This window comes from Ursus maritimus, unplaced genomic scaffold (assembly GCF_017311325.1).
Source record: "Ursus maritimus isolate PB19 unplaced genomic scaffold, ASM1731132v1 scaffold_23, whole genome shotgun sequence".
Lineage (NCBI taxonomy): Eukaryota > Metazoa > Chordata > Mammalia > Carnivora > Ursidae > Ursus > Ursus maritimus.
Genome location: NW_024424786.1, coordinates 33618630 through 33645513, shown reverse-complemented (window position 1 = coordinate 33645513; position 26884 = coordinate 33618630). Strand labels below are relative to the sequence as shown.

Genomic DNA, 26884 nt, shown 5'->3' with positions numbered 1-26884 from the left:
AATTATCTGATAGACTGGTATTATAGTGTGTGAGAAAGAGAAGAGATCAATTTCTTCAATACTTATCTATTTATTTAATTTCATCTGGGCAAATGAAAGTACAAAGTTGTTATTGACTTGAGATAAAGAATGCTATGTTTGGTGCAAATTAGGGTTGGGCATGAGGACTTCAGCTTTGGGTCAAGCTGAGTTGTTATTTGATATTAATGTGGAGATGTGAGTAAGCAGTTGAATTATAAGTCTGAAATTTGGAAAAAAGTCAGGGCTGGAGATATAAATACAGGAGTTTAAGGTATATAGGTGGTAATTAAATTTACAAAATCAAATCATCACCAAGGTCGAGTCTAAATAGGAAAGGGAGAAAGGTTAAGGACTGAGCTACCTCAACCTTAGTGGTCAGAGAGAAGAGGAGGAGTAAGCAGAGACTGAAAAGGAGCAACCCACATGGTAGGAGGAAAATTCAGGGTCTGGTATTCTGGAACATAAGAGAAGAAAGTCTTTCAAGGAGTATTAAGAAATCAGCTCTGTCAAATGTTATTGATAGATAAAAAAGATGAGGAATGAGAATTGACCACGGGATTTGGCAACATAAAGACTCCTGATGCCTTAGACAAGAGATATTTCATGGAATAATAGGGCACAAGCCTGGTAAGAGTAGGCTTGAGAGGAAAGAGGAAGAGCAGAATTGCATACAGCAAGGATATTCAACTATATTGTATGTTTAATTGCCAAGATAAATGCAAGGAATTGGATCATAGGAAGTGAAGGCAGTAGGACCAAGGGAGGAGGAGAGAAAAGTTGGGAGGTAAGGTAGGATATGGACAAACAGGGTCGATTGTCAAAGACTTCACACCCATATACATATATATACACACACACATATTAATTTTAAATAAGATGGGTTACTGAATTTACTTAAGGAATTTCTTTTCACCGCCATAAGAAAATAAAGAGCTTTAATACACATGTTCTCAGGGCATTCTTAGAGTTAATCATACATACAACAGAGAATGAACTATTTTATTTTTTTGGTTATTTTTTTTTTCTTTGTACAATTTATTCCCTTGGCTTCTTTCTTGTTGTACAGCAAATGAAACATCATTCTGAGACAAACATATGAGCAACCATACAACAGTGACTGAATTTATTCTCGTGGGATTCAGGAATCATCCAGGACTACAGTGCCTTCTTTTTATGGTGTTTCTAGTCATCTATACGATCACTGTGTTTGGAAATCTCGGCATGATCCTGTTAATCAAGACTGACCCACGTCTCCACACTCCAATGTACTTTTTCCTCAGTAACTTGTCCCTTGTTGACTTCTGTTATTCTTCTGTCATTGCCCCTAATATGCTAGTGAATTTCTGGGTGCAGAACCCAGTCATTTCATTTCATGGATGTGCCACTCAATTTTTCTTTTTTGGTTGCTTTGCTGGCATTGAGGGTTTCTTGTTGGCCGTGATGGCCTATGACCGTTATGTGGCCATCTGCAAGCCTCTTCTTTACACAGTTACTATGTCCCCGCATCTTAATGTCCTTCTGGTGTTGGCCACGTATCTTGCAGGTTTTCTGAATGCTGCTATTCACACTGGCTTCACCTTTCAGCTGTCTTTCTGCCACTCAAATGTCATCAACCACTTTTTCTGTGACACTCCGCCCCTCCTGAAACTCTCTTGTTCTGATACACGTGTCAATGAAGTTGTCATTTTTGCTTTTGCCAGTTTCAATGAACTGAGCTGCCTCCTGATTATTCTCATTTCATATCTGTACATCCTTGTTGCCATCTTGAGGATCCATTCTGCCCAAGGGAGGCACAAAGCCTTCTCCACCTGCGCTTCCCACTGGATGGTGGTCACTATCTTCTTTGGCACAATTCTGTTCATGTATCTGCGCCCCAGCTCCAGCTACTCAATGGACCAAGACAAAGTGGTATCTGTGTTTTATACAGTGGTTATCCCCATGTTAAATCCTCTCATCTACAGTCTGAGAAACAAGGAGGTCAAAGCTTCCTTAGGTAAAATTTTTAAAACAACCTCTTTTTACTTCTGTATTTAGAATCAGCAAAGTATGGGATTTTAGGACTCTGAGGAGCATAGAAATGACAAAATCCACTTCTATTCACCCTCGCTCCATTTTATTGTGTCATGAGTTTTACTGTTGTCATTTTTGATAGTGGAGATGGACCAAATGTCCTGGCATCCTGGGGAATATGGCGACTCTGTATAAATCCCACTAATTCCACAGAAACCTATGTGCTTGAAAATAATCAAATATCACATTACGTCTCCCTGTTCAGAGGCATAAAACACAGTAGAAAAATTGGTGAGATAGAGAAAGACTGAAATAGCAGGAGGGATAACGCCATCTTTTTCCCCAGTTGATGGCTCCATGACTGAAAGGTGGTGTATGTAAAATGCAAAGGACAGGTGATAAGGACTAGGCTGATCCAGACTTGTCTAGAGGACCCAAATAGGGCGTAGAGACTGCTTCTTATCCCCAGTGAACCAGAAAAAAATATTAGAACTTAATCCTGACAGAGGTGCTGAAGTTAAGCATTTCTTCTTTTTAAAGATTTATTTATTTATTTTTAGAAAGTGAGAGAGAGAGACAGCATGAGCTAGAGGGCCAGGGGGAGAGGGAGAGAGAACCTCAGGCAGACTCCACATTGAGCATGGAGCCGACATGGGGGTGGATCTCATGACACAGAGATCATGACCTGAGTTGAAACCAAGAGTTGGACACTTAACCGACTGAGCCACCCAGGAGCCCCCAAAAGTCAAGCATTTCTGACCTGGAAAAGTAAACTGGATCACTGAGGGAATGATGGGAACAAATCATAAGGTAAATATAAGCGGGAATCACAGAACAAGAACACCAAGGATCTGTAGAGCAGAGGTTTCTGAACTTAGGAAAGAAGTATTCTTTATAATTCCTGTAGGGAAAGTGTCATGTCGTTTGATCTCTGAATGGGTAAGCAGTTCAAGCTTAAAGAGCTAGGGCAGGATACATAGGCTTTGCCTAATGCCTTAGCAAATAACTGTAGATATCTGTTTTACCACTGACTGCAATTTCATTGGGACAAGTTTATTTATTTATTTATTTATTTATTTATTTATTTATTTATTTATTTATTAAAGATTTTATTTATTTATTAACAGAGAGAGAGACAGCCAGTGAGAGAGGGAACACAAGCAGGGGGAGTGGGAGAGGAAGAAGCAGGCTCCCAGCGGAGGAGCCCGAGGTGGGGCTCGATCCCAGAACTCTGGGATCACGGCTTGAGTCGAAGGCAGACGCCTAACGACTGAGCCGCCCAGGCGCCCCTCATTGGGACAAGTTTAAAACTTTGAGTTGGTTTGACTGGTATTTTCTTAATTGGGACATCTCCCCAGTAGAACTGGATTTTCTTTATAATGACCACTGACATGTAAGCAAAAAGTGTTTTAAACTGGTTGGAACTGGGTAAAATATACTAAGTGTGACTCTAGTATATTATTTTGCCATGGAAAGACTATCATCGTAATAAAAAAGTAGCCACTTAAGGGAGACTAAGAAATAATTTTGCTTTCATTATAGCTTAGAGTTTTTGATAAGACATTGAATCCAAATATTATCATTTTATCTTCCTTTATTCTTCATTTCAGGCATTGCATATCAAAAACACATTTTTCTTGCTTATTCAATGGTCTCTTCCTATCTCATCATTCTTTTCCTGGAGAGCTCTTCTTCTTTCAAGACACAGCTCAAATATTACCTCCTTTATAATTGCCTTGACCCTCCATCATCCTTCCTAAGGTAGACACTTACACAAGCCCATTCCTGTGATTTTGTAGATTTTGCAGCTCTAATCAAGCTCTTGGTTAGAGAAACAAATTGTAAAAATACAGTGTAATATACATATAGACTAGGGGCACCTGGGTGGCTCAGTAGGTTAAGTGGCTGACTCTTGGTTTGGGCTCAGGTCATGATCTCGGGGTCTGGGGTGGAGCCCCGCATCAGGCTGCGTGCTCAGTGGGGAATCTGCCTTAGGATTCTCTCTCTCTCTCTCTCCCTTTGCCCCTCCTTCCGCTTGCTCTCACTCTCCAATAAACAAATAAATCTTAAAAAAAAAAAAAAAACATAGACTAAGAGGTCCTTAAGAAGCGAAACCTCCTTATATCAACATCTCCCTGCCTTTATAAACAGGCTATCAGTAAAAGCTTTAAAATTAAGAAAGAAATCAGTCCGACTGAAGACACTGGGCGATGGAAGACAAAATGTTGCTTCTGGCATCTGGAACTAAAAGTCATCAAGAAGCACTATTTCAGAAAGTCAGTGTTAGAAAAGAAAAGTTCTGGGGTGCCTGGGTGGCACAGTGGTTAAACGTCTGCCTTCGGCTCAGGGCATGGTCCCGGTGTTATGGGATCGAGCCCCACATCAGGCTCCTCCGCTATGAGCCTGCTTCTTCCTCTCCCACTCCCCTGCTTGTGTTCCCTCTCTCGCTGGCTGTCTCTATCTCTGTCAAACAAATAAATAAAATCTTTAAAAAAAGAAAAGAAAAGTCCTCTGGTAGCTGGTTGGATGGTCTGCTGGATAATGTCTTATTTCTTTTTGAAACAACTTGTCTTGTCTTCTTTGAAATTAAACATTTTAATAAACATGATATTTCAGTATCCTACATATTTCCTATTACATAAAGTAGATGCGATTTCAATACAGCAATTGAGTATTCAGGACTTTTTTCAATGAAGGAACACAAAGCTAATTTGAACTAACACAGCCCGGAGTTCTTAGTGCCATGAGGTCTCTGTCTCTTTTTCTTTCTCTCCCTCTGTCTGTCTCTTGTTTCCTCTCTCATACTCTGACTTCACTTATTGTCTTTCATAGACTTCTCACATCGTGGCCTCAATTTTCCATACTTTTAGGACAATTGCATTACAAGCAAGACTGCATCTCTGCAGAAAGGACAGCGTTGCCTGAAATGGCTCAGATATTCATCATGTGTATGCAGGCAGGGTATGTATGTATTTGCATACGTGTGTGTATGTTGGCGGTAAGGGTGGAGTCATGAAATATCAGAAGAAATCTTGCTTTATAATAGCTACTGCAGTCCACTGTACGTTTACTCCGCAAAATTAAATTCTTTGCCTATTCACTGCTCATTTACAGACTCCTAGTTTAGGATTTCACTTTATGCTGTTTTCACCTCAACAGGAATGTTAAAACCAGTGTTAACTTTATTAGGAGAGGGTTTAGATGTTTTCCCACGTGATGCAATTTGTGGATTCTTACATATTTTCAACCCTGCCTATCACAGCGCATGGAATTCTGCCTATAGAAAAATACATGTATGTGCAGTGTTTTTAAAAGCGCTGGGTTGCAATAATGAACAATATTATTATATTGAAAGTGATTGATTTGAGCTTACTTTTCACATGAGGAAGTGATCAGGGTCCCCTCAACTAACAGTATTAAAGTCACTATATTTTGGCTTATTTAGCCTACTGACTGCCTACTTATTCTAATATATTTAAAAACAAACCCCGGAAGTCAGAAACTTCTTAGTATGTTAGTGATAGTTACACACAAATGTTTGGATTAGACTAGCAGTCAGGCTCTCCTCATGGGGACAGGATCGGGAAAAAAATCAGGCCACAAGGCAGCACAGAAGCATGACCTTTAGGCTAAAACTTGTCATATGCAGCTCTTGCTCCTTTGGTTTTTCTATAGTTCCTAGATTTCAGGGTTTCATGTGTTTTCCCTTTTCTCCGTTTGTCAGATTGTTTAACATGTAAATATCATGTTTTATTATACCGATCATTCAGTGTACTTGATTCTCTAAGAATATGCAATTTGTGATGATAGGATTTCGAAATGTAAATGGTCCTGCAGGCTGGGCAAAAACTCTTTGGGCCCCTATCACACAAAGAAAGCCCAGAAGTAGTTGCCTTGACAACCCCTATTCACTACTGAGAATTCTTCATTTAACTACTCCTCCCCCTTCTCTCCTTTTCATCCCCCACACCCCTTTTCCTTCCAGGCTTCAGTGACAATAGAAATAAAGACAAGAGAAGAACTAACGGATAAGCCAGATAGCATTCTGGGTTCCACCCTTGATGTAACTGTTTAAGAATTTTCTAGTAAAGAATGGGTTTGAGGAAAACCTCTCTCAGTGCTTAAACTTTTTGCTCTGTGTGTTAATCTATAGCATATAATCCATAGTATAAAAGAGCCCTTATAACATTGTACCCCAGAATTAACAGTAAATAATTAGATCTGCTGGACTCTGAAGAAAGCAAAATTTATCATTAAGTCATATTTATGAAGGTAAATTTACTCCCCATAAAATGTAGAAGTTTTAAATGTAAAGCTCAATGCAGTCTGACCAGTGTGTACAGCCAGGTAATCCTAATTCCTGTTTTCAAGGCTCCTATGTAACTGGGGAGAGGGTGTGGGAATAGAGCAAGAGGAACTGCCGCAAAGCTCACCCTTCTTAGCAGGATTCCCTGCCATGTTTCTGGAATAAACACTCCTAGGATCGCTGCAAGGCTTTGATTAATTCCCAGAGTTCCGAAAAAGTTGCTTCAGATACTTTTTGCCAGTGTTCTTGTTTCTTTTATGCCAGAGCAGGTTTGGGGAGGTTATTACTTTACCATTTAGGAAGTTGACCCCCTCTCACTAATGTTTCTGAGATTCGTTCAGGTGCATGAGTAGTATGTTCATTTTTATTTCTGCGCAGTGTTCCGTTATATGGACATACCACAGTCTGTTTATCCATGCATCTGCCAGTATACATTTGAGTTTCTTTGAGGGCATGTATCTTCTTTTGTCTTGGATACATACTTAAGAGTAGAATTGCTGGGTCATAGTTTTGTAAGAAGGTGTAACTTTCTAAGAAATTTTATAAGAAATAACCAGTTTTCTAAAGTAGTTAAAAATTATTTTACATTCCATCAAGTGGTATATTACTGAGTAAGGAAAAGATTAAGGTAAGGCAGGGAGAGGTAGGGGGCCCCCTGACTAGGTTCTGAAACTATTCCTGGAAGACAAAAGCCCTAAGAGTGAACAAGAGATAAGGAAACAGACCAGACCACCTGGCCCCAGCTGTTAGGGGTTACACTACGGTGTAATCACAGAAAATGACCAGCCCTCGGAGAAGTAAGTCCTTAAGGGTGCTGTCAATAGTCCTTGCTCAAACCAAGATGGCACAAGAATCTCAAGGCCATGAGCTCCCTGGTCAAGCTCTCAATACAAGACCAGCCCTAGAAACCCTCAATGGTAACCCATTGGGACCCCTCTCATTCTACACAGTGCTTTTTCTTTCCTTTCTGCTCTCATCTTCACTTAATAAACTTTCACTTTACTTCACCCTTTTGTTTCCCCGAGATTCATTCTTCAAAACTGTGAGAGAAGAATTCTGCAATCCTGCAACTTTATGAGAGTTCGAGTTGCTTCCTTTTGTTACGGTCGATTCAATTCTTGCCGTGGAGGTTGGGTGTGAAGTGTTATCTCGTTGTAGCTATAATTTACATGTCTTTGACAATTATAGATATTGAAATTATTTTCATGTAGTTTTTGACCATTCACGTGTCTTCTTTTATGAATTGTCTGTTACATTTTGTTGTTGTTTCATTTTCATCAGTGAGTTATGGAGGATCTTTATGTATTCTGGATAAAGTCTTTGTCAGAATTACTCCATATGATTATTTTCTCAAGTCTGTGGCTCACCTTTCTATTTTCATCACATTATTTTTGAAGAGGGCGTGTTTTGAAATTTGGTGTCATAAAATTTATGTATTTGTTTCACGATGAATGATTTTTCTGTCCTTCCTACTTTGGTTACCTTAAAATCATGAAGACATTCTTTTATTTTTGTCCCTAGAGGACTTGTAGATTTAGTGTTACATTTAGTCCTGTGATCCACACACATTAATACTGGAGTTTTGGTGATGTTACTTTTCTCCTTCATACATTCCTTCTGCTCCTCAAATCTCTCACTGACTCCACCTCTCTTCCCCTCACTCTCATTAGATGACCTAAACTCAGTACCTAAAGAGAAACACTGACATCTCCTGATGAGAATTCTCTCATCTTTACTACACAAAAAATACAAAACTTATATATTCATATTTTCCTTCTTCCATGGTGATTAAAGGTGTTGGCTAGTTTCACTACGTGTGCTAAAGATCTCATGCACTCAGTACCAAGCAGGGTACATAGATAATAGGTTGAAATTTGGGGCTCAAAGGAGAATCTAGGATCTCAAGGCACCAAATTAAGGTTGTGCCCTTGAGGAACAAAGACTGTTTTGATTAGTTTTTCAGAATGATTTCTAAAATACTCTAGAGAATGCACCTGAGAAATACATTATAAATGTTTCCACCATGTTTTTATAAAATACAGTAAGTCAACTTTTACAGGTAGGTCATTTTCTACATTTCTTCACTAAGACTATGTTTGTTCTTCTGTATGAAGGTGAATATCCCTCCAATATGGACAAAATTAATTTCATCAATTGTACTTGATTTTTCTATTCATATGTTAATATTTTATAGCATCTCTGAAAAACCAATTATTATATGCAAGCCCTTCTGATGTATATGTGAAAACTAAGTAAAAATAGCTTTAGGCACAGCTTTTGAGGCACATTGTTTTCCAGTCATGCTTTATTTTCATAAAGCATTGAGAGAGTGGCTCCAGCTGAAAGCTAAGACCACATTTAAACATCATCTGTGCTTTTCAAAACAAATATGTTCATATATGTGTTAGTTGTTCAAAAAATGGAAACAAAAATCTCCACATTCTTCTCCAGAGAGTTGGATTCTTTATTTATTTACTGTTTAAATTATTCTTTCTTAGAAGAGCCTTCTCTGAATGTTTATCTAAAAGCATCCTACCTTCACTTTTCTTCATATTACTTGCTTCTGACACCACATTCTATAGCTTTGTCTGTGTGGTAATATCTGTTACTTCTCCTACAACATATGATTCCTGAGGATGGGGAATTTGTTTGATGCTATAAACCCAGAACTTACAACAGAAAAAAAATATTTTCAGTGTCCATGTACATGTGTGTGTAAATGAGTGATAAATTCACAAAGCAGAGAGATTGACACTCCATTCAGTACCTTCTTAGTCATATATCAAGAGATAAATTCACTAATTCAATGTCTTCTGACTAACACTAAGACATACTACTGTGGGTTTCAGGTGAAAATTCTGTAATAATTATTTCTTCTATTTTGTATCTGCAGTATAGGGTATCAGATCTGGAGGGACTCTAGAAATCCAACGTCCTTTATTTTTCCATTTGAACGATACCAATGACCCCCTGCTTTTAATTCCTATACTTTCCTTTTTACAAAATTTGAAAAAAAAGTACTGAATAGGGAGTTCTCCAAGAAGTCAAGTATCAATGTGATTTTATACACCACACACACACACACACACACACGTGAAAGCAAGAGCAAGAAAGAGAGAGAGATAAAGAGAAAGAGGTTACGGAGAGATGCAGGACAAAAATATGTAGATGTTCTGAAGTATTTGTTAAGAGACAAGAGAAATTTCCTAATAATATATCAATGAGTAAATGATAAAATGGGTGGAAGAAATGCAGAATCTGGATCAGACAGGATTCCTCACTTTCTCCGCCACTCTCAGTTTTCAAGGTATAAGAAAATGACTTCCCCAAACCACACCACAGTGACAGAATTCATTCTCTTGGGACTCACCGATGACCCAGTACTAGAGAAGATCCTGTGTGGGGTGTTTCTGGTGATCTACCTGGTCACGTTGGCAGGGAATGTGTGCATGATTGTGCTGATCAGGACCAACTCCCACCTCCAAACGCCCATGTACTTCTTCCTGAGCCACCTCTCCCTTGTAGACATCTGCTATTCCTCCAATACCACTCCCAATATGCTGCACAATTTCCTCTCAGGCCAGAAGACCATCTCCTATGCTGGATGCTTCACACAGTGTCTTGTCTTCATTGCCCTGGTGATCACTGAGTTTTATATCCTTGCTTCAATGGCATTGGATCGCTATGTAGCCATCTGTAGCCCTTTACATTACAGTACCAGGATGTCCAAGAACATTTGCTTCTCTCTAGTCACGGTGTCTTATACCTGTGGTTACCTTAATGGACTCTCCCAGACACTGCTGACTTTCCACTTGTCCTTCTGTGGCTCCCTTGAAATCAACCATTTCTACTGTGCAGACCCACCTCTTCTACTGTTGGCCTGCTCCGACACCTCCGTCAAGAAGATGGCGATGCTGGTAGTTGCTGGTTTGACTCTGTCAAGCTCTCTCTTCATCATTGTGCTATCCTACCTTTTCATTATTGCAGCCATCTTGAGGATCCGTTCCGCTGAAGGCAGGAGCAAAGCCTTTTCTACTTGTGGTTCCCACTTGACAATAGTCACCCTATTTTATGGAACCCTCTTCTGTATGTACCTAAGGAGTCCATCTGAGAAGTCTGTAGAGGAGTCCAAAGTATTTGCAGTCTTTTATACGTTTTTGAGCCCCATGTTGAACCCATTGATTTATAGTCTAAGGAACAAGGATGTGATCCATGCTTTGAAGCAAATGATTAAGGGAAATCTCTTTCATAAAATTGAAATTTGGATTTCTGTTCATTTGAAGTGACCAATTGTCAATGGTAACATGGTGATTAGAAATAAATAACAGAGAGGTGCTACCAGTGGTCGAGTCCCTGTTCCAATTTCTTTTTGAGGATCATCATCATCTAGTCTGGGGGTCATTCCCTTAACTTATAATAAACTTTCATTTTTGTGAAGCGAGGAGTTGTGTTCCCATTTCTAGCAATCAAAATGTGCTCATATCAAGATTTAGAATCCTAATTGAAAAATGTATTTGCGAATCATTAGAAAAGTACTGTATATTTTGTCTAAATAATTGTATGCATCCTTTTACTTTCTAGCTCTGAGAACCACTGTGGTTTTCAGGAACCAGTCTTTAAACTTAATTTGGCAAGTCTCTTAAACCAAAGGGCTCACCTCTTTGTAGTCTTTCTTTATATTCTTTTTATTTGCTTCTATTTGTGATTTAATTTTTTCCATTGTATAACTCTTCAGGTGAAGGCCACCTCAGAAATTCTTTAGGTATGGGATACAACAAAAATTGACATGTGCAAAAATAACCATAAGTGTCACTCAATTATAGTGAATGCTCACTTTTATATCATTATTTGTTTATTTATTTAATTTTTTTTTTTTTAGAGAGAGAGAGCATTAGTGGGGGGAGGAACAGACAGAGAAGGAGAGAGAGAATTAGGCTCCACGCTCACCATGGAGCCTGATGTGGGGCTCTGTCCCACGACCCTGAGATCATCATGACTTGAACCAAAATCAAGAGTCGGGCACTTAACCGACTGAGCCACGCAGGTACCCTATCACTATTTACTTTAATCCTCATAAATGAATTTGTGTGAAAATTATTATCTTCATTTATCACATTTGGAGTCTTAGGCACAGAGAGATCAAATGACTTTACAGTCATTCAGCTACTAAGTAGCAAGAAGGCAAATCTCTTGATTCCAAATTCTCCTTTTCCATCTCACGGTGGTGAAACTCAGCATGCTGCTGTGCTGGGAGGTAGTGTGGGGGATAATGAAGGGATGAGGTTACTGCTCCACATGAAATCTTGGTGATTGTGATGAAGGTGTAATAGCTACTGTGGAATTCCTCTGACATTTCAGGTAAACATGATAGTTTGTATGCGATCAAAGTAGAATTTCTCACTGTTTCATGTAAAGCAGACGATTTTGATATATGGTAGATCTATTTAGACCGTGTTTTATGAATCCATTCTCCTTATTGTAAAAAGCACACATATTCATTATGAATAACTAGAAAATGCAGACAGATGTGAAGAAATAGCTTGAATCAGGGATGTCTTAACCAATGGACAATTTATGTTTATGTTTTTCCATATTTCTTCTCAGTGATTTTACATGCATGTATATTATGATAATTCATTAAACAAAATTGGGATCATATCCAAATACAAATCTGAATGTTGATTTTCACTTGATAATGTAATGTTTATATTTAATACAGACTAAATACTTTTAGTGAACACTGTTTTTAATGTAGTTTAATACTTTATAATTAAATTATCCTTGAACTTAATTATAAAAGTAACATGTTGAGTATAGAAAAGCAAATTGAAAAATACTGAAATATCTGGGGCGCCTGGGTGGCACAGTCACTTAAGCGTACAACTCATGGTTTAGGCTCAGGTCACGATCTCAGGGTCCTGACCTTGAGCCCTGTGTTAGGCTCTGCGCTCAGTGGGGAGTCTGCTTGAGATTCTCCCTCTCTCCCTCTCCTTCTGCTCCTCCTGCTTGTGCTCCTCTTTCTCCCCCCCTTTCTCTAAAATAAATTAATAAGTAAAAGAGAAATACTGAAATACCTATGGAAAAAAAGCAAAATTTCCCTATGATCTTTTATCTAAAGACAACTGCTTTCAACATTTTGGTGTATTTTCTTTCATTTGGTTTATCTTGCAAACCATTATTTCATCATATCTATTCATCCTATTATTTTTAAGATTGATTCATATCTCTATGTACATATTTCTCTGTTTCTTTAGCATCAGTCTTAGAAGTGTAATTGTTGAATTACATGTTTTGAACACTTTTAAAGCTCTCGCTAAATTTTTCTATGGATAATTTTTCTCCAGAAAGCATCAGCTGTTTACATTTATGACTAGTCATGTTTGAGAGTAAATATGTCACTATATTGTTAGTAAGAGTAGGAAATATCCTTTAAGGGTATGTGCTTCTTTGTCTCTCAATGGAAATTCTTTGGAAAGGAGTCTGTTTTATTTTGACAGAGGAATATTTGAAATATATACTTAACAAGTAAAGAGAATATAACAATTTGCTGATTGTCTTTCATTTCTGATGATTCCTCTCATGAAGAATATTTATATTTTTATTTGGAAAAAATTTATTTATTTTTTTGGTTTTGTAGCTGTTCTCCACCTTAAATTTAAATAAGGAGGTATCTATATTATGTTTTTCATTACCATATTTTATAGGAGTATCTTGAATTATTTTAGATAGAAGTCTGTCATATTTTGTAATATTGTATGTAACTCTTTTCCTCACATTTTTAAACCATTTTTTCCTACTAGTTAATAAGCAACTCTTTGTTTATCTATTGGTTTGTGACATCATCTTTATTGTACACTAAGTAAATCTATTTCTGGCCGATTCTATTCCTTTGACCAATATAAACCAAAGTCACATAATAAATATAGACTTTCAAAAGTGCTAATTTCTGGTAGATAAATTCTGTCATGTGGCTGTATTTATAATACATACTCCTTGGAAATTATTTGAAAAATATGGAAAAATACTTTAGTCTTAGTATTGTTATAGCTCGGTCCCCACATCTGATGGGGAGGTGTATGGAATCTTGGCCATAGAGAGGCCTGTTTCCCGGATGAAAGGCTATGCGTGAGTCAAGGTTTTTTTGTCAGAAAAGCACAGAGATGCTGCAGCTGATAAATCAAGAGTGAAACACTGAACTCATATTAATGTTGTATATTGGTTAATATTTTTACACAAACATTTATTTTTGCACCATACCAGTGTCCATAATGCAGCATTATTTTTCAGCAGTGATATCAAAGTACAGAATCTTATTTCCAACTGAGTTGTCCTTTGCCAGAAACTGTCCCCCAAAAGACTGATGTGCCCACAGATACTCCTCAATTGTGCATCCTTTCAAACACTGAAAGAAAAAAAAAACCCAAGCCTATGTCTATTTGAATTAAAATAAATATTAAGCTTTTAAATAATCAGAAGAAATATTTCTGTGGTCGATTGGAGTAGAGAAATTAACAACGGTAGAGTTACTTGAATGTGACCATAAAACTATCTAAAATTAAGAGGCATATTGTATTTTGAGAAGTATTTGCCCCAGATAAGATAAAGTGGTAAACTCATGAAGATATGATTCAAAGTACTAAACACCATCATGCACATAAATGTTGAAGGCTATGTGTAGAAAATTGATGAAAGTACAAAAATGTTAAAATTGATGAGTAAGACTATTAGTAATAGTTCAAAAAGACTGGCACATTCTACATCATGGACGTCAAGAAGACAATAATATATAGTTTTTCTGGAAATCAACTTAACATTATGTTTTCAGGAGTCTTAAAAAATGTTTGTATAATTTTAGTCAGCTAGTCCAATTTTAAGAATGTGCCAAAGGCATAATAAAACACTTGGGTGAAGATTTTCATTGCAGTGTTTGTTTTATAATTGAGAAAAAAGAAATGAGTGGTCTATGAAATATGGGCTGCCCTCACTTTGCACGGTACTGTGTTCACCGAAAGTTGCGCTGAATTCAAATGTGTCCGGCTTTGCTTGGATCTCAGTTATCACCGCTGCCTGTGTTTTGTTAACAGTTAGGAATGAGCAGGTGCTCCTCCCTGAGCAGGAGCTGACCTTAACAGAGCCTATAAGGGGGTGTTGGCTGAGGTCAAAAAGGAAAGTTTGAATATCATATGACTGATTCTTAAATTAGCATGTTCTGCATATTTTAAAATGAAGACGTTACCAGTGAAGGACAGGGCAAATGATGCCTGTCCTGTGGCCAGTTCAACAGGCCCGTTTGGCTCTCGACTGCATTTTTCACCTCATTGTGGCCTCTTCTCTAAATTTAGGTGTGGAGAGTCTATTCTGCCAGTCTTCAGGTCATTTTCTGAGTTACTGACACTGATGAGGCTGTAGTCTAGGTGTATCCCCGGGTTGAGGAGAGCCTAGGGTCCTCCTATGCACCGTTTTCCCAGGAAGTCACTGCTGGTTTTTTTTTTTTTTTTAAAGATTTTATTTATTTGACAGAGAGACGGCCAGCGAGAGAGGGAACACAAGCAGGGGGAGTGGGAGAGGAAGAAGCAGGCTCACAATGGAAGAGCCTGATGTGAGACTCGATCCCATAACACCCGGATCACGTCCTGAGCCGAAGGCAGACGCTTAACCGCTGTGCCACCCAGGCGCCCCCTCACTGCTGGTCTTTTTAATTCCTACCACTGAGGTGGTGTGAAGTGGAATCCAGCTGTAGTTGTAATTTGCATTTCCTTGACAATTACAGATGTTGACATTCTTTTCCTGTCATTATTGACTGCTCATACGTCTTTTATGAAGTGTCTGTTCGCTTTGGATTTGTTCCTTTAATTGGGCTTGTTATATTTTCATCCCTGAGTTGTGGAGGATGTGCACGTATTCTGAATGGAGTTCCTTTGTCAGAATTTCTTGATGTGAATATTTTTCCTAGTCTGTGGTTTGCCTGGTCTTTGTGCTCCTCAAGTTTGTCACCTGCTGTACCTTTCTCTTCTGCGCTCTCATTACATCATGCCGCCTCGGTGTTCACAGGGAAAAAACAGGCTTTCTAATCGGAATTCCCACCTTACTATATTAAAAAAGCAAAACTTATGTACCCTTATTTTCCTCCTTCCATAGTACTAAAGCTGATGGCTCAATTTTTTAATCATGCTAAAGATTTCACAGACAGAATTAAGTACTGTAAGTATAGGATAGGTAGGGGTATTGGACTCACAGGAGAATCCAGTTCCCAGAGCATCAAATTAAGGTTATGCCTGCAAGGAACAAAGACATTTTAATTGGTTTTTTTTTTTACAATTATTTTTAAAATACTCTATGGAATATGCTTAAGAAATACATTATAAATCTGCCCACTTTGTCTTTACAAAACATGGTAAATCAGCTTTTTACAGGTAGGTCACTTTCTACATTTGTTCACCAAAAATATGTTATGTTCTCTCTCTCTCTCTCTCTCTCTCTCTTTATGTTCTGTACTTTTGTGTGGACATTAGTATCCCAACAATGTGGAAAAAAATGCATGTACATGCATCCCCTCTTCACAGCACTTGCAAGGGTAACTTACATAATGATATATTTCTTTGTCTACGTGTTTAAATCTGTTCCTTCTCCTACTAGACATGTTCCACGAGATTGGTAGTTTTTTCACTGCTGTAACCACAGAACCTAGAGTAGAAAAAAATCAGTCTTTACAGTGTAAATGAATAAATGAATGTGTGAATCTACAAAACAGAAAGAATTCTTTATTCTAACTAACCTCTTAGTTAAATATCAAGAGATAAATTTCACTAAGTAAATGTTTCTGAAATTAAGCCAGATAGCTATGGCTTTCGAGTGAAATGGCTATAGTGAAGATTTATCTATTATAAAACATCTGAAACAGCAGCATATCATAGTTGGTGGGACCCTAGATAACCAATTTCCTTTTTTGTCCACTTGAATGATGCCAATTACTAGTGGCTTTTATATCTGGATTCTGTTCCTTTGGCTTTTTTTTTCCCTTAAAGTGTGACTAAAATATTAAATATGGATTTCCTCAAGAAGAAAGGTAGAAATGTATGAATATGTATATACATAAAATATGTAATATTATTACATTATTATACTTAATTAATATACCATATGCATATATATGAATATATATACACACACACAAGTGTGAGAGAGTATGTTTGTGTATGCGTGTGTTTGAGATATAAAGAAAGAAACAATGCAGAGACACAGAATACAAATATTTATGTAGATATTCTGATATGTTTTCTGAATAGGGAAATGTCCCATTAGCTGAGTATATCAATGAGTAAATGATAAAATGGGTGGAAGAAATGCAGAATCTGGATCAGACAGGATTCCTCACTTTCTCCGCCACTCTCAGTTTTCAAGGTATAAGAAAATGACTTCCCCAAACCACACCACAGTGACAGAATTCATTCTCTTGGGACTCACCGATGACCCAGTACTAGAGAAGATCCTGTGTGGGGTGTTTCTGGTGATCTACCTGGTCACGTTGGCAGGGAATGTGTGCATGATTGTGCTGATCAGGACCAACTCCCACCTCCAAACGCCCATGTACTTCTTCCTGAGCCACCTCTCCCTTGTAGACATCTGCTATTCCTCCAATACCACTCCCAATATGCTGCACAATTTCCTCTCAGGCCAGAAGACCATCTCCTATGCTGGATGCTTCACACAGTGTCTTGTCTTCATTGCCCTGGTGATCACTGAGTTTTATATCCTTGCTTCAATGGCATTGGATCGCTACGTAGCCATCTGTAGCCCTTTACATTACAGTACCAGGATGTCCAAGAACATTTGCCTCTCTCTAGTCACGGTGTCTTATACCTGTGGTTACCTTAATGGACTCTCCCAGACACTGCTGACTTTCCACTTGTCCTTCTGTGGCTCCCTTGAAATCAACCATTTCTACTGTGCAGACCCACCTCTTCTACTGTTGGCCTGCTCCGACACCTCCGTCAAGAAGATGGCGATGCTGGTAGTTGCTGGTTTGACTCTGTCAAGCTCTCTCTTCATCATTGTCCTATCCTACCTTTTCATTATTGCAGCCATCTTGAGGATCCGTTCCGCTGAAGGCAGGAGCAAAGCCTTTTCTACTTGTGGTTCGCACTTGACAACAGTCACCCTATTCTACGGGACCCTCTTCTGCATGTACTTAAGAAGTCCATCTGAGAAGTCTGTAGAGGAGTCCAAAGTATTTGCAGTCTTTTATACTTTTTTGAGCCCCATGTTGAACCCATTGATTTATAGTCTAAGGAACAAGGATGTGATCCATGCTATGAAGCAAATCATTCAGGGAAATCTCTTTTTATAAAACTGCATTGTAGGCATCTGTTCGCTGCAATTACTATGTGTTTGTGAATCCCTTCACAAACCTACCAGTCTATAGTCAGTCTATAGTCTCTTCATAGACTCATAATGACATTAGCAAATTCCTCTCAAAATTAATAGCTTCAAGACAAATTGTTTTAATAAAAACTGTATCATTGAAGTTAAACAATATTTGCCGTAGCAAAAAATCTCAGAATATGAATTGGGTGGTATCCAATAACTCCATAAAATATTCAGTGTCTTTACTTACTTTGGAGTAAGTATTAGAATTAATTCAGTCTGATAAGAACATTGGAATTCCATCTTTCTGAATTATGTGGTCTATAGTTTCAAAATGGAGTGATTAATTTTATACTTTAAAAAATTTAAAAATTAAAAAAATTATGTAATCTATTCTTCAATGAATGATAAATAATAATGGTTCTGGGCCCTGAGTAATCATTGGAATCACCTTAGGGAAATTTAAATATATGAATCCTGCCTAGGTTTAAGCATTCTATAAATTTTTCCCTACCAATATTATAGACATCCTCAGAAAGTTTTTGTCTTATTATAAATACTATTTATGCTCCTCAATTTTGAAAATAAACTGTTAACACCTGCTTATCAGTTTAGTATAATAGCAATCTGGGTATATTTTTCAGGTAGTAGTTCTGACTCAGATCTAATTTATTCAGAGTCAATAGAGTCTATCAGTTGGCTCTGTAGACTGAATGCCCTGAAACAGTATGCAAATGAGAGGTGCATCCATATCTTTCTGGAGGAGAACATCCAATGTTTACTTTGGTTCATGAAAGTGTCTATGACTCATTATTTTGTAGATAAGGTTTTTACGGTAGTTCTCAAATTTCTATTGTGCAAATTATAGTAAACAAGATCATATGAAGAGATGCATAATTCATCCACATTAACACATTAAGCTATGCATTATCAGTCAAGGGGATAGCTGCATATTGAAATATATATTAAACTTTGTTTAAATTGACTTAAAGGTTTGGTATTCTAATACTGTGTGCTCTTTTTTTTTAAATTTTTTAAATTTATTTATTGGAGAGAGAGAGAGAGAGAGCAAGAGAGAACAGGAGCAGGGAGGAGATGGAGAAGCAGGCTTCCCACTGAGCAGGGTGCCCAGTGCGGGGGTCAATCCCAGGACCCTGGGATCATGACCTGAGAGGAAGGCAGATGCTTAACCAGCTGAGCCACCCAGCCACCCCTAATACTGTATGCTCGTATTTTAACTAAGACCACAGCACTAAACACTTATATGAAATCAATTCCTATATGTACTGTAATGTATTCATATGATTTTCTAGAACATCCCCTAAAGGACCTGCAATTAGGCTCCATTCTTATGTCTTACTCGATTGAATAAGGCTGATTCTGTCAAACATGTTTACTATACATACATAAAAATACAAACAGATGTGAGGGAGTGACATTTTTGGTGATATGTCCTAAACCAATGGGAAACTTCTGTCTATATTTTGTTATATGTTTCTCAATGAATTGATATGTATGCATATTCTTATAATTCATGAAACAAAATTGGAATCATTTGCCATTTACAAGTTTAAACATTGGTTTTCGGGGTGCCTGGGTGGCACAGTCATTAAGCGTCTGCCTTCGGCTCAGGGCGTGATCCTGGCGTTATGGGATCGAGCCCCACATCAGGCTTCTCCGCTAGGAGCCTGCTTCTTCCTCTCCCACTCCCCCTGCTTGTGTTCCCTCTCTCGCTGGCTGTCTCTCTCTCTGTCAAATAAATAAATAAAATCTTAAAAAAAAATAAACATTGGTTTTCTCTTGATAGTATAGTGTTTGTATTTTCACGCAGACTATTTTTAGTGAACATCACTTTTAAAGTAGTATTATACACAAAATTAAATCATACTTGTACTTAGTTACAAAAATATTGCATATCAATTATAGAAAAGCAAATTGCAATATGCTAAAAGATGTTTCAGTTTTGGAATAAAAGCAAAAGTTACTTGTAATCTCTTATTAAAAATGCATTTGGTGCACTGTATTTTTACATACTTTGTATTACAAACCATTCTTCCATCATATTGCTGTATCCTATTATTGTTATGATTGACTCATACTTCTGTGAACATACCTAATTATTTCTTTAGGATGGGGAATTGTTGAATTAAATGCTCTGAACAATTTTAAAGCTTTGGTTAAATTTTTCTCCGGGTAAATTTTCTGCAGGAAGTATCAACCATTTACACTTAGGGCTGGTTGTGTTTGAGAGTGACCGTTCCATTTCACTGCACCTTTATTAATATTAGGACATATCATTTAAGATTGTTTGCTTATTTGTTGTATCAGCTGAGACTCTTAGGAAAGAAATATATTTTATTTTATTTTTTGATTTATTTATTCGAGAGAGAGAGTCTGAGCGGTGGGGGGGAGCAGAGGGAGAGAGAGAATTTTAAGCAGACTCCATGCTGAACACAGAACCCAATGCAGGACTTGATCTCACGTCCCTGAGATCATGACATAAGCTGAAATGAAGGGTCAGACACTTAACTGACTGAGTCACCCAGGTATCCCTAGAGCAGCTGTTCTTTAAAATAGTTTGTGGGTAGACAAGAACTGAAGGGTAAAAAGTAGAGTTATAGAGCAAGTAACTGTCAATATTGTAGGAACAAAATCATAAAAACCTCTTATGTAAGAATGGGTATCTCCCACTCATATAGGTATCTGTTCTGATTAGGGGAAACAAATCATTTGGGTAATTAAAATGTAAAAAAATTGGTTATTTGTGAAAATAATAAAACACAGATAGTTTTCAATTCAGACTTAGTCAACATAACAATGCACCAAAAGTGTATTGAGAACAAACATCTGAAATTAGAACTTCGAGGTTTTTTGAGAAGATAATCAGCTTTCATTACAGGAAATTATGCAATATGTCATTTGGATGTAAATCATTTTCATATTCAGGAGGCACAATGCAAAGCACCTCACTTTGCTGGTAAGAATAACTCAGTGATGGTCAATATTGTTGACCGATGAACTGAAAGGAAGAACTTCTCTGCCTACTAACCAAGTGGAAGTGAGTTCTTGAGTGAGACTGAACACAGGCCCTGCTTAATTGTAAACAGCTGACTTCTGGTGATGTGTTTCCCAACAGTCATTACTTCCATACAATGGTCCATTTATTATTTCCATTCAGATTATCACTTGGTCCCAGGCTATGCATACATACAAAAATATTACTGTTACTCCGGAAAATTGCCTTCAGATACAACCAACACGGGTTTCTTTTAAATTGCTTTTGAGATTTTTTTCATTGAGAGACTGTCAAAATAGACCTTTTCTCCATTGTACCAAGGTTTCTCATAAACACTGTTCTCAAAGCCTGTTTCACATCTTTGTTCCTGAGACTGTAGATAAATGGATTCAACATGGGATTCACAAAGATACAAACCACGGCAACGATTTTCCCTTGTTCAACAGACTGCTCATTTGCTGGTCTCAGATACATGCAGAATAGGGACCCATAGAACATGGTGACAGCGGTCAGGTGAGAGCCACAGGTGGAGAAGGCTTTGCACTGTCCTTCACTGGAACGGATCCTCATAATGGTGATAAAAATGAAAACATAGGAGATGAGGATGATGAGTAGGGAACCAGTGAGGTTAATCCCTGCAGACACAAACAGGGCAGTCTGCTTTATGTAAGTGTCAGAACATGTCAGCATGAGGAGGGGTGGGTCAGCACAGTAGAAATGGTTGATGACGTTGGGTCCGCAAAAGGACAAGCGAGAGGTCAATATTACCTGCATTGTGCCCACCACAGAACCCCAGAAGTAGGGAAAAGTGACAAGGCAGGTGCAAAGTGGCCTGGACATTCTGCTGTTATAATGCAGGGGATGGCAGATAGCCACGTACCTGTCATAGGCCATGGCACCGAGCATGTAATACTCAGTAAGGAGCAGAGTTACGAAAACAAAACACTGGGCCAGACACCCCGTGTAGGAAATGGTTTTCTTCTCAGAGAGGAGATTAACAAGCATCTGCGGAGAGACGTTAGTAGAATAAAAAATATCCACGCATGCTAAGTGGGTGAGGAAAAAGTACATGGGTGTTTGCAGCCGGGGAGTGAGTCTGATTAATGCAATCGATCCAAAGTTCCCTGTCAGGGTGAGGAGGTAAATCAGGAGAAACAGCACAAAAAGGAGGGGCTGCAGCTCTCGTTGGCTGGTCAGTCCCAGCAGGACGAACTCAGTTGCCTCAGTGTCATTGTGTGGGGGAAGTACGGCCATCTTCATATTCTCTAATAAGGGAACAATTTTTCAGATATGAAAACAGAAATAAATTGCAGGCATTTCAAGAACAAAGTAAATGGGCACTAACACAAACCGGCTTTGAAAAGAGAGGTTTAAATAGGTTGTTACTTCCCCCAGATGAAGAGTGTCAGTACTTGCCGACAGGTGGTTGGTGCTGCTGAAGGGGACAATATATTTGAAGCCCATGCACCTGCCATGCTGGCTGTTTGCCGCTCTCCCTTCTCTCACCTAGCACATATGGAATTTGACTTAGCTCATCGGTGTCCCTAATTAGGCTTTAGGATCAGAACCTTTGGCACGCAAACATGACTACTGCCGTAGTCTGGTCATGACCTATATGCTTCATCAGGGAATGGGGAGAAGGAGTGACTCTCTACAGACTGGTTGTGTTGTTGTCTGCAAGGGCCAACAATTGGAGTAACATATACTCTTGAGAGCCTGTTGTCTTTGTTGGTGTTCAGTTTCTTCCTAATTCCTTCCTAGTCCTCCAATAGCAATGTACCTCTCCTCGCTCTTTGGTGATCTGTCCATCTTATCTCCTATGTTCCAAACCAGTTGCTGATGGTCTCGGTTGTTTTTCATGTAATATCCCCTTCAATCTCATGGTCTCTTTTTCTCTCACAGTATCCAATTTATTTCATATTATATATGTCATATTCATATTTCGTTTTATCTCATAGCCTTGACTTCACACCGGATATCTAATCAGGAAGTCTTGTCTGCTCTACCTTCAAAAGATTACACATTGAATCTTAGAACAGCTTGTCAGCAGTTCCTCTGCTACCACTTAGGTCTAAGACAAAAGTCTCCCTCCAGTCCTTTTTCTCATTCCACATTGTCCTTCTAGCATTTTTTTGAACATGTTGAACACAATCCTACCTCAGGGCCTTTGCATATATTGATCCCTCTGCCTTGAAAGTTCTTCTACCAGGCCTTTGAGTGACACAATTCATCACTTCATTTAGATGTCTCAAGTTAAGCTCCATTCCAAATAGCTCTTTAATCATGGCCCATGATCTATTTTTGCTCATTTATCACTTTTGAAATTATTGTTTATTTAGATAAATCGTTTTTGTTTACATATATTCTTGTCTATCCTCCATTAAAGTGTTAACCCCAGGAGGGCAAGAACTTTATGTGTGCCCTATCCCTAGAACCTGGGCCAGTGCCTGAACCAGTGGAGACAGTATAACCATTAGTTGAACAAATGGCTGAATCAAAGAGGTAACTTTGCCAACTCATATCAGGTGATTTTTCATGATGTCTAGATGTCTTACCTCCCTGATGTACCAGTGGAGACTGAGTTACTACAAAAATTAGAGCTGCCATGGAAACAATGTACAGGACCAAGCACAAGTACAGGTTTGTCTTGATAACATGAGCTAGTGATAATGGTACTGACCTAAAACCTTGAAAATTGGCAATGAAAATTTGCAGGTTGGACTACTGGAAACAGATGGAAGTTGACTCAGGACCGAAAAAGTGAGTTACCTTTAATTTTGTAAGGCCAGGAGGATATTAAAAGTTCAGACCTTTTAAAGAATAACTATTGCTTGTTAAAATAATAGTCACAAATATAACACTTGGATCAGTGGTTCTCAACTCTGGCTTGACACTGGCTTCCAATGTGGAGGTTTTGAGAACACCAATACTTGGGTCACAGCTCAGCTCAGGTGGTGTATTTTTGAACAAGTTTTCCACATGACTTTAACGCACAGTCAGGGTTGAAGTCCTGAAAGAGACAGTTGATACGATCTGTCTAAAGTAAATAAAAGAGGTTTATCACAGGGTTTTACCCTCTGAGCTTCCACCTTCCCCTTACAGAGGATCCTGAGGTATTACCACAGAGTTTGCTTAAGCATAGAACTTGCCTTCATCAATTCACACACAAAATATTTCCCCATCAGTGTGAAGAAGGAAAGACCCCATCCTCTGACTTTAACCTTGATAGCATTCTGTTGGGTTTTGGAAGTTTGAAAAAAGAGAATCTTTCTGAGAGTCTCCGTGACCCTAACTTACGTTTTCTTGCATTCAGAAATAGAAGGAAAAAGAAAGAAACTTTCTTATTAATGATCACACCATTTTATTACTTACTACACACAGGCCAGGGTTTTCTTTCTGGGTGACACATGGAGAAACACTTCTTGCAGAAGTAAATTTGCTATAGTTTTATATTTCAGATTATGAGCTGAAGTGAAGGAGTGGGAGAGAAGAACTCATGTGTTCTTACTTTCACTAAAGTGTTCAGTATTTTGGAAATGCCAGCACAGGTCACGTTGAATGGCATCAAAATTTGTTTCAATCATACATTGCACAGCATAGCCCACCATGCCATGGGCCTCCACCAGCTGGGTGCATCCAAGCTGTTAAGAGACCCTCCCTCCTAGTCATTCAGTGTTTCTTTTATTCCAAGAGAAAGATTAGTGAGAAAATGAGAGGAATGAGGATAATCCAAAAGAAGATAATGGTTAAATGTATAAATCATTACAGTTCAAAAGACAGAATTACTGAAAAGAATCACAACTATGCTTAGTGTAGGTAAGAATCAAAGGTCCATGAGCAATGCAGGGGGAAGAAAACCAAAAACAAAACCAAAAACAAAAGAAATCAAGCCTTAAGGAATCTTTTCTGAGAACTTTATCTAAATGGGATGCTTCAGTTGAAAAGTCAATAAAATCTATTGCAATGTTGGGAAGGGACACAGTAAAGAAGGAGCACTTGGCTGGCTCAGTGGGTAGAGCATGTCACTCTTGGTCTCAGGGTTGTGAGTTCTAGTCCCACACTGGGAATAGAGTTTACTTAATAAAAATATATGTATATTAAAAAAAAAGAATCAGTAAAGAAAAGTGTATTCCCCTTGAATAAAACAATGTAAACCTGTTTTGATCGTCCTGGTTCTAGCAATGTCATCAAATTAAGGCAAACTTGAATTGGGAAAGTCTACGAGAAGCTCCTTCAAATGAGGAAGGGGAGGTGTTCACGTTTATTTTTTTCTTTCTCACCTTTAACCTTACACTCATTTACCCAAATCCCTTTAAATGTTTCTCTTAATAAAAAGTGTTTGAAATCAATAAAAGCATATGGAATGGGAGTATATTTTCTTGTGCCAAATTCTAAGGCTCTAGGCTTAGAGGTGGAAAAGTTAAAAGGGAAGTTAGATGCACGGACTTTTTGAAATCCGAGGACTGGCTAAAGCTCAACACATAAGCTTATTCTAAATCTTAGCGGTGTTGTGAAATGGATCTGTAACTAAGTTCGGGATGGTTGCAAGGTCTGACCTTCTAACACACTACCAGTCACCTGCTGTCTTTGTCTGTCTGCCTATGGTTTTGTCTTAATGTGGCAATTCTTATAATCACTACTAATTCCATTTTATGTTCAAAAGAGAAGATAGTAAGAAATCAATTTTTATTAGAAGTTCTTGATTTTCAGAACTGCCAGACTTACCTGTGGAGGGATAGTGATTTCCTAGCATTCTGGACGGGCCCCAAAGTAGAAGGATTTATACCTGAATGATTAACTCTGGGTGATTCATCCCTGAAACATTCATCAGGACATCATCTACAGGGACATCCTTAGAACTCCCTCCAGGGATGTTTACAAAAGACAAAAGTCAGTTCTTAACGGATGGGATCCTAATTTATGGGTTAATCTTTAGATGCATGCAGTATCTTTCATTAAATGCAAAAACATGGAGTACCGATTTTGATACTGAGATTCAGTCTAGGGTACAAACACGTACGCTGTCTTTGTCTGTCTGCCTATGGTTTTGTCTTAATGTGGCAATTCTTATAATCACTACTAATTCCATTTTATGTTCAAAAGAGAAGATAGTAAGAAATCAATTTTTATTAGAAGTTCTTGATTTTCAGAACCGCCAGACTTACCTGTGGAGGGATAGTGATTTCCTAGGCTTCTGGAAGGTCCCCAAAGTAGAAGGATTTATACCTGAATGATTAACTCTGGGTGATTCATCCCTGAAACATTCATCAGGACATCACCTACAGGGACATCCTTGGAACTCCCTCCAGGGATGTTTACAAAAGACAAAAGACAGTTCTTAATGGATGGGATCCTAATTTATGGGTTAATCTTTAGATGCATGCAGTATCTTTCATTAAATGCAAAAACATGGAGTACCGATTTTGATACTGAGATTCAGTCTAGGGTACAAAAAAGGTACTGCATTCCTTATAACGAAGAGGTCTTTGCCATGACTGCTCATCAAATCCTCAGCGGGAATAGTTTTCCCCTTGTGAATAGCACTGGTGGTTTTCTCTGTCTCTACTGTGGTACTTGCCTCCTTTCTTATATTTCTTTTACAAGACAGTCAGTGCTCTGAGGACAGAATTAATGTCAATTTCACTTGACTTCTCCTGAAGAGATCTGTACAACATTTTGGGTGCACAGCTGATGTTTCGTGAAGAGTTACTGATGAATACCCAAACAGTAATGTTAGGCAGAGGGTTGTGACTTAGTGGTCTTCCATGTAAACAGAAGCTTCTCTCATTTTCATTAATAACCTATGATCGTTTCTTCCTGTGAATTAAATTGCAAGTTGCAGGGAATAGGTTTTTAGACTCTCAGATCTCATTGAAAGGTTAGTTTGAATGAAACTAGTTCAAGTAAACTTGTTAGCATGGACCACTTTTACAATATGTTTAGTTTATGATTCCTGATACACATTAACTCATAAAGTATTTCCTCTTTGGATCTTATCTATATTAGAATTGGAAATCGGAGTGAAGTCTTAGTACTTCTGGACCAGGTTCATAATAATACCATTACGAATAGCAAAAAAAAAAAAAAGTATTATATCTTTCCTATGATTGAACTGGTCTTCCTCCTCTGAAGTCTACCATTAATGCTTGACATAGAAAAGAAGATTT

At 38.2% G+C, this 26884-nt stretch overlaps 4 protein-coding genes across 4 annotated transcripts; 3 read left to right on the top strand and 1 right to left on the bottom strand.

Annotated features, from left to right (window-relative positions):
• The first annotated feature begins 127 nt into the window (after positions 1-127).
• On the top strand, positions 128-2055 carry LOC103666235 (olfactory receptor 1020-like). The gene has a single exon (XM_008694253.1). The coding sequence runs from the start codon at positions 1117-1119 to the stop codon at positions 2053-2055; it is 939 nt and encodes a 312-aa protein (XP_008692475.1). The 5' UTR covers positions 128-1116.
• A 7599-nt stretch (positions 2056-9654) lies between these two features.
• Positions 9655-10623, top strand: LOC103666234 (olfactory receptor 5M10-like). Its single transcript, XM_008694252.1, has one exon. The coding sequence runs from the start codon at positions 9655-9657 to the stop codon at positions 10621-10623; it is 969 nt and encodes a 322-aa protein (XP_008692474.1).
• A 6125-nt stretch (positions 10624-16748) lies between these two features.
• Positions 16749-17684, top strand: LOC103666094 (olfactory receptor 5M10). The gene has a single exon (XM_008694120.2). It carries the CDS (start codon positions 16749-16751, stop codon positions 17682-17684), a length of 936 nt encoding a protein of 311 aa, XP_008692342.2.
• Positions 17685-20993: 3309 nt separating this feature from the next.
• Positions 20994-21977, bottom strand: LOC103666233 (olfactory receptor 5M11-like). Its single transcript, XM_008694251.2, has one exon. The coding sequence runs from the start codon at positions 21975-21977 to the stop codon at positions 20994-20996; it is 984 nt and encodes a 327-aa protein (XP_008692473.2).
• Positions 21978-26884: the final 4907 nt, after the last annotated feature.

What these genes read in the sequence shown, in the direction of transcription:
- LOC103666233 (XM_008694251.2), bottom strand. Translation starts at nt 21,977, where the DNA reads ATGAAGATGGCCGTACTTCCCCCACACAATGACACTGAGGCAACTGAG.
- LOC103666094 (XM_008694120.2), top strand. Translation starts at nt 16,749, where the DNA reads ATGACTTCCCCAAACCACACCACAGTGACAGAATTCATTCTCTTGGGA.
- LOC103666235 (XM_008694253.1), top strand. Translation starts at nt 1,117, where the DNA reads ATGAGCAACCATACAACAGTGACTGAATTTATTCTCGTGGGATTCAGG.
- LOC103666234 (XM_008694252.1), top strand. Translation starts at nt 9,655, where the DNA reads ATGACTTCCCCAAACCACACCACAGTGACAGAATTCATTCTCTTGGGA.